The sequence below is a fragment of the Cervus elaphus genome, chromosome 2, assembly GCF_910594005.1.
Source record: "Cervus elaphus chromosome 2, mCerEla1.1, whole genome shotgun sequence".
Classification (NCBI taxonomy): Eukaryota; Metazoa; Chordata; class Mammalia; order Artiodactyla; family Cervidae; genus Cervus; species Cervus elaphus.
This window is the reverse complement of record NC_057816.1, coordinates 27,888,799-27,909,947: the sequence shown is the minus strand read 5'-3', so window position 1 is coordinate 27,909,947 and position 21,149 is coordinate 27,888,799. Positions and strand designations below refer to the sequence as shown.

Here is a 21,149-nt window from a genome sequence, read left to right as displayed (position 1 = left end):
GCAGCCTCACTTCAGCAATGAGCAAAAAGAAAGATTTTTCGATCATATTACAATCTCTAAGCAACCAGGGTTTAAGGAAATAGCTCTGCAGATTTTTTTTTCATGCTGAGTCCCAGGCAAACATAGGTTTGCTTTCCCTTACCTGTAGATCTGGCCGAGGGATTTTCCAGCAAAATTCTTTAGCCCCTCTTTTCCCGGGGTCAAAATCCTTTGTTTTACCGACTCCATTCTTGCAAAGCTTGGTGTCGGCTCTTGCCAGATTTAAACAGAGATCGCTATGAAAGGCGAGAGTTGCGCATATTGTCTTAATCGCTTAAGGTAGTTGTAGGTTTTTTTTTTTTTTTCCTCCTCAGCAGAATGGTATCGGCGTGCCTCTTGCTAGAGTGAGAGTGAGAAAGGGGAGGGAGAGTGAGAACGGGAATACAACAGAATAGCTGCATGCAACCCACGGGTTTCCTAATAGGAGAGTTGGTAGACACAATCAGAAAGTCTCATTGGAAGGGGAGGATCCGGTGGCAAAGGGCGCACGCAGTGCCATGGTATTTGAGCGGGTGCAGATGAGTCCTTGTTCTGGAAGTCAGTCCACTCGAAAACAATGTAAATCCTTGGTTTTAAAAGCCTTGTTGCTGACAAATCCTCTGCCTTTCTAACGCAGGTGGAAATATCACAGAACCCTTGTGTAAGGACGAAGTCAAAAGAATAGTACTTTTTAAAATGGTGCCTTTGCTGTAAGGAGCAGAGCACTTCTGAAACTCATGGGAGCATCTTAGGTCTCAGGTGAGCGATGCTGCCGTTAGTTTTTCCTTCTTGCCCATGATCTCCTCCCATCACACCGGCGCAAACTCTGCTCTGCGGTAGAGTCGAATTAAGATGGAGAAAGCTTACTGCTCTTTGAGGACGTGAGTAAATAACAGATACACTGTTCTGATTTGGGCAGCGTCAGGGAAGATTTTTTTCAGCACCGCTGACAGCGCCCGTCTGGGCGCCTCTTGGCAAAATGGTTCAGCACCACGGACAGAGTAAGTCTCAGGGAAAGGGGCGGTTTCTTTTGGCTGGTCAGGTTGCCAACTTTCTACGGGAAGGGAACTGGAAGGATGGCCCTGACCAAGGACCGTACTGGAGATTCAGGAATGGATGCTATGGAAACCAAGTGAGAAGATGTCATCATCGCCAGGGTTTGCAGGGAGAATGGTGCATTTAGCTCTACAAGGGAGAAAGATTTTATTAAAAATTGACAAGTTACTTCTAGTTTGCTACATTTTACCCAGCATGCTGATGCCAACTCAAACTGTTTCAGGGAAGGAAGATTACAACATATTTTACTTATGTTTGTGGAATTTGGGGCACCTGGGCTCCCTTGAATATAAATTATATGCACACAAACTGCATAATTATATTGCTCATGTGTTTTGCTTTAACCCCTGATAGGTAAGAGAAAACAAAAAGGTAGAAAGGAAGAAAGAGAAGGAGGAAGCAAGAAAGAGGGATAATAGAGACAGAAGAAGGCAGAGAGGGAGAGAGAGAGAGTAGAGAAATATATATTTTTTTAAAGAAGAATAATTGTTCCTCAGTGATCTTGGTTAAATAAAAAACAAGCAGTTTAATATAAATTCCTTGGAATTGTATGCTTCTTTACTTTTAGCTAATTTTCAGCACACACACTACTAAAATATCAATATATGAGGACATTTGTGGCTACACCTTGTGCTTTTTAACAAATTATCGCTGATGATATTTTAAAGATTTATTTAAACTTACAATCTTGTCAAATATAATTTTTTTAAAATTTTGTAACATCTTCTTCTGAAGCAGAATTACAGAGACATTCATGAAAGACATTTGCTCTCAGGTATGTAAGTACAGCACCAATGAATCTATTTCATTAAGCCAAGTGAGGAAACTATGCAAGATTAATGTTAATTATTAATGCATTTGACATGAATCACAAACCTCTTAGATGTAATTCAGGCAAATAGTTACAAAACAGATTGTCCTTGAACTACATTCTCAAAGTCAAAATCCTTGAATTTTCTTTAAACCAACAGGGGGAGTAGATTTTTCTTAGGGATTCTGGTACCAAATCTCAGAAATATGGATCTAAATACAGAAGCATGTAAGAATATTCTCCAAATAGGCCAAATAATACAATGAACATGCATGTACTGAATGGATAGTGGAAAAATAGCTGAAGTTTCAAAAGTAGCTGAAGCCATCTGCTATTATTAAATTTAACATTTATCAAAATATATTTTATTATGAATTATAATAAAGAAAAGGATACTGGGGGCATCTTTCTCTTATTTTGATGTGTATTTATATATATTATATATATCTCCTATTAGTATACTAAACAAGATTTTCCTAAAACTCTGGAATGCCTCAAAACAGTATCCATCCCCAAAAGTGATCAACTATAAAAACAAGGGGGGAAACATTAAACTATCTTCTTCCAAACAAACTACCTTCTTCCAGCTCATCAGGACTTGACTCATCTAGTGCTTTTCAAAGTATCTATGTTTTCCAAATCTTTCATGACCAAATTCATTAAATTTAATTCATTTAAGGATTTCAGTAATCTTGAAATTCCAGAAAATTATATACAAAACAGAAGTCCTATAAATATCTGTGAAGTTAAGACGGTGATATAAAAAATGATTTTTCTAAGAATTCCTGCCTAAGTTTCAGCCCAAATGACTAGAGATCTAAATCACTGGCAAACCTGATTGCTGAGTCTCATATATATGAGACACAAATCCAACACAAAAGCCTTGTTTGTAGTGTAAAATAATTACATTCACCTCATTAAAATCTCTGTCATTTGGCTCTCTTCTCCATTCTCTTGATGAAAGGGTAAGTGTTTAATCAGAATTACTTCTAATATTAATTTATTTATTTTAAAGATAATTATTTATTGCTCAAAACTTCACTAGTTTCTGGGACTGTTCCCTGAAAGATCTCACAAATTGTATGGGAAATACACACATAAATACAATTACAACTACTTATGGGTGAAACTGGACAAGTTAAGTAACCCAGCCTGAAAGTGAAAGTGTACAGAAAATATTTCAGGATGTGATGTTTCCTTGTCTGTTTTAATACTTGAAGAGAAATTTAGTCCTATAAAAATGATGACAGGCCAGGAAATTGGGTGGGGAAAGATGGTGACACTTAGAGAGATTCTAGCTGAGGGGACATCTTGAGCAAATTCATAAACAAGGGGAAAATGTTGTATGTGAAAATTACAAGAATTGTTACTAGACTACCATTTAGGCTATTCTTAGGTTAATAGCTAAACCCAATATAAGAGACATATATTCAGATATTAGTTACTAATCTGACATATTTTCTTCATGCATGCTCCCCAAATCCAAACATTAGATATGTACCTTTGTGACCTTAATATCACCAGTTTTCAGTTCATGCAAGGAAATAATTCATAGTTATACAAATGGTATCAATTTAGGAACACTGAAAAAGTCTTTCATTCTCTGGACACCTTCCCTTAATATCTTCCATCCAATTTTAGCCTTAAATTGCATTATTAGACAATTCTTCTAAGAGAATTGTCCCCTTTTTCCAGGCACTGTTATCAATAAACAGAGGTTTCATTGACTACAACTAATGTGTGTAGTGTTGTAATTTATGAATGACTTTCATTTACATGATCTCATTTATTCTTTATAATGATTCTTCAAACTAATTTCATTCCCAGTTTTTTGTTTTTTAATTTATTTCCAGTTTATTGAGGAGGGAAATGAGAGTTAATGATTTGCCTGAAGTCATGAAACCTGTGATGAAGAAGCAGCATGGATTACAGTAGTTTTTCACCATTTAGGATCTTCTTAAAATACATATTCTAACTCAATAGTTCTGCAGTGGAGACTGAGGTGCAGCAATTCTAACAAGTTTCCAGGGCTGCACCCCTGAATCACAATTTGAATATCAATGGTGTAGAGTAAGAAATGTGAAATCAGCTGACTGTGTTTGGATCCTGGTTCTGCTGATTATCATCCCTGCAACTTTGAATCAGTTACTTAGTTTTAATAAACTGATTTTCTTATTTGTAAAAAATGAAGGCTTGCACATAATCTCTATCATCCCTTCCACATGTAAAATTCTATGACTTTTTCATTAATTTATTCATTGATGTTGAACAGTATTTTCTCATTTCTTCTACCCTAAATTTTTTTTATTATATTTGAGTTACAAGGCTAATAATGAACTGAAAAAAAAGTCCAATGACATAGAGCAATATATTCCTTTCTGAAAGTTCTATCTTCTTATATTTTAAAGAAGTCAATTTATTACTTGTGTTTTACTATTATTGTTTTATAAGCAACTGTTTAAATAATTATCATCATCACCCAATTTTGTATTCTTCAAAATTTACATAAGATAGTACCCAATAGCAGTGTATTAAGTTTGCATTTATTTCTATTTTTGTGTTAGGAAATGCTTTTGAGAGATCATTTAACTGTCTTGCAAATGTTGCCCTCTGGTGGAAGGATATGTTATCATTTTAGAAGCAATTGTCTTTATGTATTAATAATTAAAACTGTTTTCTTTCTTTCCTTCCTTCCTTTTTTCTCTCCTCCTTCTTTCTTTAAGGAAAAAAAAAAAAAAGTTTATTTATTTGGTCGCACCAGGTCTTAGTTAGAGCATGTGGGATCTAATTCCCTGAAAGAAAAGTGAAAGTGAAGTCGCTCAGTCCTGTCCGACTCTTTGCGACCCCAATGGATTATAGCCTACCAGGCTCCTCCGTCCATGGGATTTTCCAAGCAAGAGTAGTGGAGTGGGTTGCCATTTCCTTCTCCAGGGGATCTTCCCTACCCAGGGATCGAACCCAGGCCTCCTGCATTGCAGGTAGATGCTTTACTGTTTGAGCCACCAGGAAAACCTTGACTAGGGATCAAACCCTGGCTCCCTGCATTGGGAGCACAAAATCTTAATCACCAGGGAAGTCCCTTCTTTTCTTCTCTACTCTTCCTTTCCCATGTCCTCCTTCTTCTTTTTTGGTACTTGTTAAGATCTACACCTAAAAATATGAAGTATCCTTTGTGGGCAATATGTTTGCAATTGTCTGACCAAGTACTAAATGTCCTTAGAAATAATTTGTTTGTCTGGGAATTCCTAAGTTAATGAAAGAGTCATTATACTTCACTCTGTTAAGATTTAGAAATGACATGGCAATCATGGGGGTAAAAATGGGCTAATGGTTTTACTCACAATAGAATAAGTTGTGATAACTATAAGTTTTTTTTTAAATAGTAATGTTTGATAAGTTTCCTTTTTATCATAATTAATGTTATCTATCAATCACTGGTAAGGTGTTTTTAAAGCAAATTTATTTTGAAAAATATTTCAAGGAGACTAATTCTGAGGCTGTTTTGAATGCAATATTTTCTATTTACTATCAACAAATATTCACTCAACAGATATTGCACCCACTGTGGGCGAGGTGCTTTCCTGGGGTATAGGAAACTAGAGGACTTAGTGCAGTCTATAGCTTTCTATACAGGTTATACAGCTTGCATATTCTTAAAGAGAAAACTGCTTTGAGAAGCTTTTTTATAGTATGACTTTATTTGACTTTGCATTCTTTAATCAATGTTCATTCTAATTACACACTTCTTTCAAGCTGAGACAATGCAAATAAGCCCAAGGATTCATCTGTGACTTTTTTCTTACTAAGGGTTTTTAAGCGGACAGTTTTTAGTTCAGCTTTATTTGCCTTTACTTTGCAGTGTTAGCTTTAGAGACATTACCAATAAATTATGGTGCAATTTCTGAGAGCCAGAGATAGAAGAAATAATTTAGTTTGTCTTACTCACATCTGTGTACGTAACTCAGTACTCTGCACTTCTATATTTAATGGCCTAATATGAATTATTTTTTGATTTACCTGTGGTCTGTCCAATTAAAAATTTGGAAGTAGGAAGTTTTAAATAAATGTAAACTGTAATCAAGTATATATATATATATTAACTACCAAAATACATATTAGTCTTTTCTATGTGCATCTTACTCTCTATAAATAACTTACCATTAGAAAGATATATACATTTTATGCCATTTCTTTCTTTGTGTACCCAAGGGAAAAAAATCCTTATTCACTTTCACAGCATTGTACCTTGGAAAAATCCAAGTGTTAAAGTGAATGAAGACCAACTATTGCTTTTCTAATCCCAGAAACATATTCCTTGTTTTGAATCCCATACTATATACATAGAGCAATGGGATATAATACAAAAGGATTTTGAAAACACTAGCTTATTTAAACTCTCAAAAGTTTTTTCTTAAAGTAAAAGGTATGATTGAGTAAGAAAATATTGGGAAAAAATTAATAAGAGGTGCCACTTGTAAAGAGAATAAAAGAAATACTTCAATATGAAGCAGGCTAAATAGAGAACACCCTGCCTTAATGTATTTTACAGATTAATAAATAGACTAAGTGACAAGTATTATAATATGGAATATTTTTATGATCTGATGAAATATTACCTAATTGAAATCTCTCTCTCCTATAAGGACGCTATTTTGCTTTCATTATCATTCCAGATTATGGGATATTATATTCCTTGGAGGAAAGCATGTAACATTATTGAAATCTCCCACTTGGCTGCACACACCCAGAGATTGTCAGTTTGACTTCTTCACTCTGCTTTCTAAGTTAAGTTATGAGAGACAGAAGATGAAAAGCTTTCACTTTTAGAATACTTAAAGTGACACTTTCTAAAGTAAATATATGAATACACAGTTTGCTAATAGTATAGAATATTTAAAATATACAATATTTAACTGCTGTAAGCATACTCTGGTCATAATTTTGGAGAAGAAACAACAAAAATGGAGTGAAATGCAGTGGCGGCTATTAATGTTTTCTAACTGCTGCCCTCTAGTGGTCAAATAGATAATTTTCTTTGCGCTAAAAGGGCTAACCTAACAGCAGGTCGGAGAAGGAAATGGCAACCTACTCTGTTGCAGACACGCATTCCGGGAAACCAACTCACTCAGAAGGACAATGCAGATAGTGGAGTGCAGTTCATTACACCGGCAGCCCGAGGCAGAGTCTCCTCTTAGCCAAGGACCCCGACCGGTTTTTGTGAAAATCTAATATACCCTAATTGCACGTGCCCAAACCCACCTCCTCAAATTTCCTGAAACTAGTCTGAACAAAGAAAAAGATGCAATCAAAGTTAACCCGTGATTCATATGCTTTAAGCTTGGGTAGTTAACAGTGGACAATTATCATTAGGCCTGTGGTCATACCCCAATAAGCATAATAGAATGCATGATTCTTTTCGGTTACACAGATAATCAGGGTATTCTTTTAGGCGGCTGAGAGTCTAGGTAGGAGCCCTGGGGCTCTTCCTTCTGGGGGCCTGGTTTTCCAGTTGCTGCGTGGTTTCCATAGATACTGGGCTTATAGCTCAAAGTCCACAGTCCGGCCCAAGATGCAGTCCTGCTTTCAAGACAGATCCTGTTCTGTCTGTTTCCTCCTTCAACTCCAGTATTCTTGCCTGGAACATCCAGTGGACAGAGGACCTTGGCAGGCTGCAGTCTATGGGGTCTCAGAAAGTCGGACATGACTGAGCAATGAACACACACCAGGAGGTTAATTTTAATTCTTTGAAAGTCAATAGGAAAACATGTTTCAAATAATATTTATATGTGTGGTTTTTCTCGTAGTGCGAAGAATAGCAGGGCACTGATAAATCATAATTGAATAATCCTGTGCCATCTACACAATTTTTTGTGCCTGCTAGTGGGATTATAATAATAGTAAAAATACCTTTGGTGGCTCAGTGGTAAAGAATCTGCCTGGCAATGAAGGAGACATAAGAGGCACAGGTTCAATCCCTAGGTCAGGAAGATCCCTAGAGAAGGAAATGACAACCCCCTCCAGTCTTCTTGCCTGGGAAATCCCATGGACAGAAGAGCCTGGCAGGCTGCAGTCCATGGGGTTGCGAGGAGTTGGACACGACTTTGAAACTGGATGTGACTTAGTGACTGGACATGACTTAACTACTGAGTACTAGCAGGAGATTGACCATCACAGCCTGGTGAGAACCATAATGGGTAGGTTTTACTGTGTGAATTGAAGAGACTGTGATCATTCACTGAGACCCTGAGTGTCAATACCTTCGGTCATTCATTGTGCTCTGACTGACTAGAGTGATTTTCCAAATTTTTGAGTCAATGAATCCTGTAACCGGGAAGGGTTCATTTTGAATTTATGCTGGATCTGCTTCCGGTGACTTTACCCTCATCCTGCTGTTTGTTTTTTTTTTGTCATTGTTTTTGTTACTGTAGGCATACATAATGGCCTGCCCAGGGAGATAACCTGAGCATCCCACCAGTGAAGGACTGTAAGGAAGTGAAACTAACATCTTTCCCTGTCTGAGGCTTACCCTTGAATAGTCTTTTGTTTCCTCAACTTCTCCCTATCTCTGACCCAAAAAGTGAAAGAAAGTGAACAGTCGTGTCCGACTCCTTGTGACCCCATGGGCTGTAGCCTATCAGGCTCCTCCATCCATGGGATTTTCCAGGCAAGAGTACTGGAGTGGGGTGCCATTGCCTTCTCCAGGGGATCTTCCCAACCCAGGGATTGAACCCAGGTCTTCCGCATTGTAGGCAGACGCTTTTACCGTCTGAGCCACTAGGGAAGTCTGACTCATAAAATAACCTGGCAACCCAGCCGCTACAAGATGGTTATTGTGAGGTGCTAGCCTGCCATCTTCTGGGTCAGCCAGATCCCTTAATGAACCCAAAACTTCATCTGAGATTCATTGACTTATCTTGCGGTGAGCAGAGGGAGCTTGGACTCGGTACCAATGCCATTTAATTAATACTAAAGACAACTGGAGTTAGATTTTCCATTACTTGCAACTTAGAGTATTTTGATTTATCATCTTTGAAAATATCTATGAGTGGATAAACGGATGAATGAAAAAAGGATGGATACACAAATCTGAAGTTTAAAATACAAATTAAAACACTAGAAAGAGAGAAGAGTCATATAAGAGTAATTATAGAACAAAATATTAGAAAAGCAGAATGGGGCAAGACAAAAGAAAGCCTTAAATTTCAAGTTAATTCAATGAAATCTTTGTTAATATTGCTGTCTTAATTACGTGGTCCATCTTTTGCTGGATACTACAGAAGAAGAAATAAATAAGACACATACTCTCTTACTCTCAGAGACCTCAGATTTTAATTAAGAAATTTAGATTTTTTTTTCTTATGAATAATTGGAAAAAAATTATGATTTTATCAAGCACAGAAATGTTCTTAGAAGTTTATCAGGCAACAGTATGATGAATTGTATATGGAGAGAGGATAGAACAAAAGGATCAGAAAGTAACTGCTGTAATAGTTGTGTGTGAGCCAATAAAATATTTTTAAAAAATAATCTCCTTTCCCCTTTCATCATCAGACTTTTAACTCACTCAGGGATTGAGGAAAAATTACCCATAGACACATAGATATAGTACACAGCAGCCATCATTAGAACACTTGCTTAGATCAGTTTGAAAATTGTGGACTCAAATGGCATTGGGAGATTGCTTCTGTAAGATAACTTAATTTCTAAAAAGTATATTTTATTTCTCCCTAGCCCACTCTCCTGTTTCAACCCTGGCATGATCCCAGACATTAAAAAGAAAAATTAGCACTTTCATTTAGTGAATGGAGAAAAGGAAAATGCCAAAGGAAAATGCTATTCATTAACAACTCTTACTTTTCTACCCTTGTCAGTTCAGTTCAGTTCAGTTGCTTAGTCGTGTCTGACTCATTGTGACCCTATGGACTGCAGCACGCCAGGCTTCCCTGTCCATCACCAACTCCCGGAACTTGCTCAAACTCATGCCCATCGAGTAGGTGATGCCATCCAACCATCTCATCCTCTGTCATCCACTTTTCCCACCTTCAATCTTTCCCAGCATTGGGGACGTTTCCAATGAGTCAGTTCTTCACATCAGGTGGCCAAAGTATTGGAGTTTCAGCCTCAGCATCAGTCCTTCCAATTAACATTCAGGACTGATGTCCTTTGGGATAGACTGGTTGGATTTCCTTGCAGTCCAAGGGACTCTCAAGAGTCTTCTCCAACACCATAATTCAAAAGCATCAATTCTTAGGCCCTCAGCTTTTTTTATAGTCCAACTCTCACATCCATACATGACTGCTGGAAAAACCATAGCTTTGACTAGACAGACCTTTGTCGGCAAACTAATGTCTCTGCTTTTTAATATACTGTAGAGGTTGATCATAGCTTTGCTTCCAAGAAGCAAACATCTTTTAATTTCACAGCTGCAGTCACCATCTGCAGTGATTTTGGATCCCAAGAAAATTAAGTCTGTCGCTGTTTCCATTGTTTCCCCATCTAGTTGTCATGAAGTGACGGGACCGGATGCCATGATCTTAGTTTTTTGAATGTTGAGTTTTAAGCCAACTTTTTCACTCTCCTCTTTCACTTTCATCAAGAAGTTCTTTAGTTCTTCTTCACTTTCTGCCATAAGGGTGGTGTCATCTGCATATCTGAAGTTATTGATATTTCTCCAGGCAATCTTGGGTCCAGCTTGGGCTTTATCCAGCCCGGCATTTCTCATGATGTACTCTGCATATAAGTTAAATAAGCAGGGTGACAATATACAGAATTCATCCTCAGGACAGAAGTAGCTAACAGTGGATCTGAAGTGGCTGATTCCTTTCAGACTGAGATGACTTGGGAGCAAATGAACCCCCATTCATTGGCCCCTTGTTCTTTTTCCTTTGGGGAAGGTCCTCAGGGTTGAAATGAGTCTTGAAATAGCAGCAGAACATGCAAGTTGTGTGTAAAAGAAGTTTCCCCCATTTGAGTGGAACTCAGCTTTGTTACAGCACTTCCTGCCTCAGAGTCTATAGATCAGAAGAGGGTAGGTGGAGAGAGGAGAGCAATTTTCAACAGCTCATTAGTTCCTATCCTTGTGTTCAGTTGCTCAGTCGTGTCTGACTCTGCGACCCCATGGGAAGCAAAATTTGGGTAATAACAGAAATTAAAGCACTTTTCTATCATAGCAAGTAAGACAAGATAAAAACATCTCTAATGCGTTATACATTTTATATTTAGTCTAGCTTTCATTAAAGAATCTGCCTATAATGCAGGAGACCTGGGTTTGATCCCTGTATTGGAAAGATGCCCTGGAGAAGGAAATGGCAACCCAATCCAGTATTCTTGCTTGGGAAATCCCATGGACACAGAGTCCATGGGGTCGCAGTAAGTCGACAAGATTGTGTAATGGAGTATTTCCTGCCAAAATCAGTAAACAAAGATGTCACAGTTATTAGGGATTGCAGCCCTCTGGTGTGAGGCGGTAAGCCCTAAAGGAATTCAGGAAGGAAAATCCCTGCCATCTAATAGCCATCAGACTACAGCCACTCCCTATAGATGGGGGATGTGAAAAAGCAGATGCTGGCCCCAGGGAGCTGAGATGCCTATAAAGGAAATGATTTCAGTGAGCCCAGAAACTTGGATCTTTCCATACACAAAAGAGTGCTAAATTCCTTGAGATATCTGATTTTCCTTAATTAACAATAATCTTTGATATTCTTTGATACTGCTTTCCTGGTAGCTCAGATGGTAAAGAATCTGTCTTCAATGCAGGAGATCTCGATTCAATCCCTGAGTCAGGAAGATACTCTGGAGAAGGCAATGGCAATCCACTCCAGTATTCTTGCTGAGAGAATTCCATGGACAGGCCAGGGGGTGGCAAGGAGCCGGACACGACTTAGCGACTAACATTTTCTACTTTTGATATTGACTATCAGCCCCTTTGAAGAAGCTGAAGTTGAACGGTTCTATGAAGACCTACAAGACCTTTTAGAACTAACACCCCAAAAAGATGTCCTTTTCATTATAGGGGACTGGAATGCAAAAGTAGGAAGTCAAGAAACACCTGGAGTAACAGGCAAGTTTGGCCTTGGAGTACAGGATGAAGCAGGGCAAAGGCTAATAGAGTTTTGCCAAGAGAATGCACTGGTCATAGCAAACACCCTTTCAACAACACAAGAGAAGACTCTACACATGGACATCACCAGATGGTCAACACCAAAATCATATTGATTATATTCTTTGCAACCAAAGATGGAGAAGCTCTATACAGTCAGCATAAACAAGACCAGGAGATGACTGTGGCTCAGATCATGAACTCCTTATTGCCAAATTCAGATGTAAATTGAAGAAAGTAGGGAAAACCACTAGACCATTCAGGTATGACCTAAATCAAATCCGTTATGACTATACAGTGGAAGTGAGAAATAGATTTAAGGGACTAGATCTGATAGACAGAGAGCCTGATGAACTATGGACAGAAATTCGTGACATTGTACAGGAGACAGGGATCAAGACCATCTCCATGGAAAAGAAATGCAAAAAGGCAAAATGGTTGTCTGAGGAGGCCTTACAAATAGCTGTGAAAAGAAGAGAAGCGAAAAGCAAAGGAGAAAAGGAACGATATTCCCATTGGAATGCAGAGTTCCAAAGAATAGCCAGGAGAGATAAGAAAGCCTTCCTCAGCGATCAATGCAAAGAAATAGAGGAAAACAACAGAATGGGAAAGACTAGAGATCTCTTCAAGAAAATTAGAGATACCAAGGGAACATTTCAGGCAAAGATGGGTTTGATAAAGGACAGAAATGGTATGGACTTAACAGAAGCAGAAGATACTAAGAAGACGTGGCAAGAATACACAGAAGAAGTGTACAAAAAAGATCTTCACAAGCCAGATAATCACAATGGTATGATCACTCACCTAGAGCCAGACATCCTGGAATGTGAAGTCAAGTGGGCCTTAGAAAGCATCACTACGAACAAAGCTAGTGGATGTGATGGAATTCCAGTTGAGCTATTTCAAATCCTGAAAATGATGCTGTGAAAGTGCTGCACTCAATATGTCAACAAATTTGGAAAACTCAGCAGTGGCCACAGGACTGGAAAAGGTCAGTTTTCATTCCAATCCCTAAGAAAGGCAATCCCAAAGAATGCTCAAACTACCACACAATTGCACTCATCTCACATGCTAGTAAAGCAATGCTCAAAATTCTCCAAGCCAGGCTTCAGCAATATGTGAACTGAGAACTTCCAGATGTTCAAGCTGGTTTTAGAAAAGGCAGAGGAACCAGAGATCAAATTGCCAATATCCGCTGGATCATCAAAAAAGCAAGAGAATTCCAGAAAAACATCTATTTCTGCTTTATTGACTACGCCAAAGCCTTCGACTGTGTGGATCACAATAAACTGTGGAAAATTCTGAAAGAGATAGGAATACCCGACCACCTGACCTGCCTCTTGAGAAACCTGTATGCAGGTCAGGAAGCAACAGTTAGAACTGGACATGGAACAACAGACTGGATCCAAATAGGAAAAGGAGTATGTCAAGGCTGTATATTGTCACCCTGCTTATTTAACTGATATGCAGAGTACATCATGAAAAATGCTGGGCTGGAGGAAGCACAAGCTGGAATCACGATTGCCGGGAGAAATATCAATAAACTCAGTTATGTAGATGACACCACCCTTATGACAGAAAGTGAAGAAGAACTAAAGAGCTTCTTGATGAAAGTGAAAGAGAAGAGTGATAAAGTTGGCTTAAAGCTCAACATTCAGAAAACTAAGATCATGGCATCTGGTCCCATCACCTCATGGGAAATAGATGGGGAGACAGTAGAAACAGTGTCAGCCTTTATTTTTGGGGGCCCCAAAATCACTGTGGATGGTGACTGCAGCCATGAAATTAAAAGACACTTACTCCTTGGAAGGAAAGTTATGACCAACCTAGATAGCATATTAAAAAGCAGAGACATTACTTTGCCAACAAAAGTCCATCTGGTCAAGGCTATGGTTTTTCCAGTGGTCATGTATGGATGTGAAGTTGGACTGCGAAAAAGCTGAGCACTGAAAAATTGATGCTTTTGAACTGTGGTGTTGGAGAAGACTCTTGAGAGTCCCTTGGACTGCAAGGAGATCCAACCAGTCCATCCTAAAGGAGATCAGTCCTGGGTGTTCATTGGAAGGACTGATGTTGAAGCTGAAACTCCAATACTTTGGCCACCTCATGTGAAGAATTGATTCATTGGAAAAGACCCTGATGCTGAGAGGGATTGAAGGCAGGAGGAGAAGGGGACAACAGAGGATGAGATGGCTGGATGGCATCACCAACTCGATGGACGTGAGTTTGAGTAAACTCTGGGAGTTGGTGATGGACAGGGAGGCCTGGTGTGCTGCGATTTATGGGGTTACAAAGAGTCGGACACGACTGAATGACTGAACTGAACTGAACTGATCAGCCCCTTTGTTGCAAACTTCTATATAACTTGACTCCTTCACCTATCTTCTCAGAGCAGTGTCTCAGGGCTACTTGAGATGCTATCTCCCAGGCTTGAAGTCCTAAACATTCCTACTGAATGAAACAACTCTCTAACTTTCAGGTTGTGACTTTATTTTTTAAGTTGGTACAACTTAGTGACTAAACCATCACCATCATCTTTGACCCATTTCACCTACTGACAATTCTTGCTACTAGCCGACACCACTTTTATGGAGAAGATTAAATGAGTGATTGCGTGTGTGTGCATGTGTGTTAAAGGATAATCTTCATACAGAATAAGTAAGCACTATATGTGTCAGCTATTAAAATCATTACACTGCTGTTGGCTGATTTTCAACTTTTGACTTGTCCTTTGACACTCTCCTTTGAAAGATGAGGAATTAAATTTAATTCTGCTTCACATCTCTCCCTCTCTTTCTCCCTCTTACTTGCACACACTTGATATCCCCCATCCTCTCACTGATATTATTTAAATCAAAATGTAAAGTTAACACAACAATCAACATAATAATAGCAAGCAACACTCATATGATCACACGGTTCAATGGCAAAGTTAGAATTTCAACTCAAGCCCCTCCAGCCAAGCCACAGGGCTACTTTGCTTTCATTTCCTTTCTCTTATACACTAGTTCCTTTTCCCTAGTGTTCAAAACTGTACCCTTTATGTGTTGACATTGTTTTATTATGTTTCTATATTCCTGTCATTAATCTATCTCAAAGCATGCCAAGAGAATGAATTTCTCTTGATATATTCAAGCTCATGAGGTAATCTATCAATTCTGCTTTTCCATGAAAACATTTCTCCTGGAGCTTTCAGTCCTTCTACTTCAATCTACACCAGATGCTTTCCAGATTTTTTATATAGATGCCAACCTGGAGTCCTTGGTCACCATCATTCTGAAGGGTCTTTCCAACTCTTTTCTGTGTCACCTTCTTGCTTTCTGGATCCTGCATCCTTCATGGATTACATACTCCCATAGTTTCCTGAAATAGGAGTCTGTTTATATATAAATAGGGGCCTGCTATTTATTTAATACAAAGCTTGTTATTTGAAACTCCGCAAATATGAAAGTTGACGTTTTCTACCTCCACACTTGATTGATAGTTTTGTTTCTATGAGTTTTAAGTATAACATTTTTTCCCCTGATAATTTTGATCATATTGTCTCATTGACTTCCATCTTATAGTGTTTCCATTGGGAAGATTAATTCCATTCTGATTCCTGAAGAAGTATGTGTGCATGTGTTTTTTTTTTTTTTAATCTTTCTATGGAAACATTATGGTACTCTATTGTTTGGAAAATTTAATAAAGAACATTTTGTATTCTTTGTGCTTGTCACTAAGAGACAGAGTCTTTCATGTCCTCAAATCAGGAAACATTCTTATTTAATCTTCCTGATGACTTCCCCTCCTCCTTATCTACATTGGTTTCCTCTAAGATTTTTCCTGGAAAAGATCACACATCTTCCACACATCTGGAAGCTGAATAGAGAAAGGAGCTGGAGGTCGAGTCTTACTATTCAGTATGAAAACTTTCATTTTTCCATTTGATTTCAGTAAGGCATCTCATCTCACCCTAGGCCTCAGTTATACCTCTCTCCTTGAGGTCTGGAACCATATGATCACCTGGGAGAGATACATTTCCATATCCTTTCATGATAGGTGAGTTCATGTGCCTGTCTGGGTAGGTCTAACTCCTCTTTATATACAACTGCAGCAGAGCACCTGTTTTTAACCCTGATCCAACCACCCTGCTTTCAGAGTTGTCTGTTCATTTCAACTCCCAAGTTTTCCTCACTTTGTGCATGAATCAGATTACTTCTGATTGGCTTCCACTGGAAGGCATTTGGAGATCACCCTTCCTCACTCTCTAGGTCACTTTCCACTTGTCCATCAGCTTTCCATCTTCTGAAAGCTTGATAACATCTTCTAAATATTGTTGCCTGGTGTCCCATTCTCTTTTTCCTTGTGGCTTTATGGCTTTTTAAAAAACTTTTTCATTATCATTTTAGTGAGCCACTAGGAGAAACTGAACACAAATGGTATGTTCAATTATCCCAATTTAATTGGAAGCCTGTGTCCCTTTTATATTTAAAACAAAACTCAGTTGAAAACTTATGTCCACAAAAAAAAACCTGCACTTGAACATTTTTAGCAGTTTTATTCATAACTAACAGAACTGGACATGAAACAACAGACTGGTTGCAAATAGGAAAAGAAGTGCGTCAAGGCTGTATATTGTCACCCTGCTTATTTAACTGATATGCAGAGTACATCATGAGAATCGCTGGGCTGGAGGAAGCACAAGCTGGAATCACGATTGCCGGGAGAAATATCAATAACCTCAGCTATGCTGATGATACCACCCTTATGGCAGAAAGTGAAGAAGAACTAAAGAACCTCTTGATGAAAGTGAAAGAGGAGAGTGAAAAAATTGACTTAAAGCTCAACATTCAGAAAACTAAGATCTTGGCATCTGGTCCAATCACTTCTTGGCAAATAGATGGGGAAACAGTGGCTGACTTATTTTTGGGGGCTCCAAAATCACTGCAGATGGTGACTGCAGCCATGAAATAAAAAGATGGTTACTCCTTGGAAGGAAAGTTATGACCAAGCAGAGACATTACTTTGCCAACAAATGTCTGTCTAGTCAAGGCTATGGTTTTTCCAGTAGTCATGTATGGATGTGAGATTTGGACTATAAAGAAAGCTGAGCGCTGAAGAATTGATGCTTTTGAACTGTGGTATTGGAGAAGACTCTTGAGAGTCCCTTGGACTGCAAGGAGATCCAACCAGTCCATCCTAAAGGAGATCAGTCCTGGGTGTTCATTGGAAGGACTGATGTTGAAGCTGAAACTCCAATACTTTGGCCACCAGATGCAAAGAACTGACTCATTGGAAAAGACCCTGATGCTGGGAAATATTGAAGGAAGGAGGAGAAGGGGATGACAGAGGATTAGATGGTTGGATGGCACCACCGACGCAATAGACATGAGTTTGAGTAAACTCCAGCAGTTGGTGATGGACAGTGAGGCCTGGCTTGCTGTGGTCCGTGGGGTCGCAGAGTCGGACACGACTGAGCTACTAAACTGAACTGAGCTGATTCATAATTACCAGAACTTGGAAGTTATCAAGATGTCCTTCAGTAGGTAAATGGATAAATAAACTGTGGAATATTATTTATGTCAATGTAATATTATTTAGTACTAAACATACATGAGCTATCAAGCCATAAAAAGACATATACATGTGTGTGCATGTTCAGTGGCTCAGTCATGTCCAACTCTTTGCGACCCAATGAACTGTAGCCCTTTAGGCTCCTCTGTCCATGCAATTTTCCAAGGAAGAATACTGGAGTGGGTTGCTATTGACTACTCCAAGGGATCTTTCTGATGCAGGGATCAAACCCACATCTCTTGTGTCTCTTGCAGTGGCAGGTGGAATCTTTACCACTTGAGAGGCATATTAAATGACTATAACTAAGTGAAAGAAGTCAGTCTGAAAAGGCTACAGACCGTATGATTCAAATTGTATTAAACTATATGCTGCTGCTGCTGCTAAGTCACTTCAGTCATGTCGGACTCTGTGCGACCCTGTAGATAGCAGCCCACCAGGCTCCACCGTCCCTGGGATTCTCCAGACAAGAACACTGGAGTGGGTTGCCATTTCCTTCTGCAATTAAATTATATGACATTCTGAAAAAGGCAAAATTATGAAGACAGTAAAAACATCAATGGTTGCCGTTGGTTATGAGGGTCAGAGTGGATTTGTGGGGAAGGGGTGAATAGTTGAAGCACAGAGGATTTTTAGGGCGGTGACAATATGATATCATATTGATGGATACAAGTCATTATACATTTGTCCAAACCTATAGAATATAGGAGACTGAGGACAAACCCTAAAGAAACTACACAGACTGAGTGATTATAATGTGCCAATGTTGGTTCATCAATTCTAACAAATGTACCACTCTGGTGGGGAATGTGGATATTGGGGAGGCTACGCATATTGGGGGCAGGGAGTATATGGGAGATCTCTATATAATTCTCCTTCATTTTGCCATGAACCTTAAACTTCTCTTACAAAAAGTCTAAATTAAAAAAAAAAAAAAACCCTTCCTTTATTGTGTAAAACTTTAAGCAGGCCCATGTTTCTCTTTTTCAGGCATAGAAAAAAACCACAATATTCATCACAGAAAAAAGTTTAGTGTCTGAGCTTATACCAGCTCTAAATGTCCTCATTCAGATCAGGATTAGATGAGCTCATGAAGAATGTTAGTGTTGCCTCTCTTATGAAGCCCACCTTTTCATCTCCATCTTAACTATTAATCATTCTTTCACTTACATACAAGAATACAGGTCAGGTTTTATAATCTTTTCAGTGGTTCACTGTCATAGTATCCTTCCAAATTTTTTCTTCACTCTAGATCCTAATACTACCCACAAATATCTTGGCTTTTTTTTTTTTTTTTCAGTTTACTATCTGTTTTCATTTCCTGTTGCTGTGGTAATAAGTGAACACATCTTAGTGGCTTAAAACAACAGAAATATCTTATCTTAGAGTTCTGTAGAAGTCAGACACAGTCCTTAGGAAGCTAAATTCAAGCTGCCAGCTGGGCTGCATACTTCTAAATGCTCTAGGAGGGAATCTGGTCCTTGTTTTTTCTTTTTATCATTGAATATTTTCAGCTAACTGTATTCCATTTTTTGTGTGTGGAGCCCATGGAGGAAGAGCTGAAGACCACTCAGTGGTCATTCCTACCCGTTCAGGGCCTGAGCAGTGGGAGTTCCAGCCCAGCCCCTGTCGGGGGCTCAGCCCTGCTGTCTGCCCTGGACACAGAGAGTGCCCGCGGTTTCAGACTGGTCTGTAACCTCAGGTTGTGCACACACGCATGCTAAGTTGCTTCAGTTGTGTCCAACTCTGCGACCCCACAGACTGTACCCCAGCAGGTTCTTCTGTCCATGGAACTTCCCAGTCAAGAATCCTGGGGTGGGTTGCCACGACCTCCTCAAGGGGATCTTCCCAACCCAGGGATCAAGCTCGCGTTTCCTGTGTCTCCTGCATTGGCGGGCAGATTCTTGACCACTAGGCCACCTAGGGAGCCCAACCTCACGATGAGCTGTAAGTGCAGTGAACCGAGGTGCTGAAGCGGTACACTCACCCTGAAATTCCTCCTGGTCACAGCCTTTCCAGCAGCAGCTTCTGCTTCCTTTTCAATCTCTTCAGGATTCTGTAGACGTGGAGATGAGATATGCTCTCTCATGGGTGCTCACATGGTTCCACACATGCGCAGAACTTCCTGGGCCAGTGTCCATCACATCAGACCCACTGTTGTAGAGGATGACATGTTTGCCAAGTGCAGAGTCTGACATAGCATGATGGCAAGGAGGTTAACATGAGACAGCTCTGTAAGACGGTAGTGGTCAATCCTGGGATCAATAACCACTAGAAGGCATGGCTCCTGGAAGGCTCCCTGGATCTGACTAGTGAAGTTTCCAGAAGCAAAGTGGCCAGCAATAAAAAGTGGCTCTGGCAGCAGCAGCAAACTTCAGCCCAGCCCCACAGCCAGTTTTCCTAGAGGAGATGATGCTGATGTCAGCCAGATTTTCAGTGACAATAATCATACAAACCATCAGCAGAAGCTTCTCCCAGGTCTTCAGATTTATGCTGTAAACACTATCACTTATTTCCTTTTGTAGAGGTAACAGGTATTTGAAAGCCCCTTATGAATATTCCTGCTGCAAGAAATTTGAGAAGGAGAATCCTCCTCCTTCATCTGCAGGATAGCAAGCACTCCAGACAAGTTTCCTGTTAAGTTATGATGTGACTCTTAGACATTTTCATATGGATCCCTACTTGGGTAGCACAGAAAGTCTCAACAGGTGTTTTCAAATAAAAGAGCAGTTGGGGTTCGGCCTAAGAGTTGCTTTCTGAGGAATGTGAATGCATTTTGTCCCTCTCTCTCTTAGAACATTTGGCTCCTAAATGGTTCTCTGGTCACCGGTCTCTGCCAGTCGCCAGTCTGTTTTTCACACTCCTGTGGGATTCATCTCCCTGAAGCAGCAATCGGATCATTCTGCTTGGCTTGGCACAATCCTTCTGAACTTCAGTCTCTTCAAAGAATAATTTCCCAGCTTCTCCTGACATTTGCTCATAGGTCAACAACTGGTCTGAATCTACCATTCCAAATCAATTTCCATGTTTCTTTTTCAGTATACCACACATCCCAACAAAGTGGAGCACTCTGTTATTAACAAAAGGCCCATTTTCTGTTTTTCTGCCTTTATGCTCACTGTTAATGCCCACAACGTCCTTTTGCTTGCCTTTCATTCATCAACGCCCAACATCACTCATCATTCATGACCCAGGATATAAGTGGTGGCATCTACAGCATAGATCTGAAGACCTGGGAGAAGCTTCTGCTGATGGCTTGTACTCTCTGTAAGTTCCTTTCTTTATCCTCTCACTGGAAATTGAGATCCCACCCTGACATTGGCAAAAATATACAACCCTGAAGAAGGTAATTAAACTTCATCATGCTTCAGTTTCTTTATCTGCTGAATGCAATTAGTTATATATACCTTTTGCATGTTAAATTAAATAATGTATGTAAGTAATCACTCACAGTGCCTGGTACATGTATTTAATACATGAGAGTGATTATTACTATTATTATCATTAATCTATACTTTTATATGACACCTATCAGCTCCTGCTTTGCAGTCTTTGAAAGGGGATCCCATATTTGCATCAGGTGCACCTTTCATAATTCATGTCAAAATATCT

General features: G+C 39.3%; 1 protein-coding gene and 1 pseudogene across 1 annotated transcript in view; both read right to left on the bottom strand.

The window, feature by feature from the left end:
* SLC17A6 (solute carrier family 17 member 6) overlaps positions 1 to 404 on the bottom strand; it is a 40,182-nt gene extending 39,778 nt beyond the window's left edge. The window contains exon 1 of the mRNA XM_043921033.1: positions 143 to 404. Within this exon, the coding sequence (XP_043776968.1) occupies positions 143 to 228 (86 nt within the window). The 5' untranslated portion in view covers positions 229 to 404. The remainder of the gene's footprint in view (positions 1 to 142) is intronic.
* Positions 262 to 20,546, bottom strand: LOC122706395 (annotated as a pseudogene).
* Positions 20,547 to 21,149: the final 603 nt, after the last annotated feature.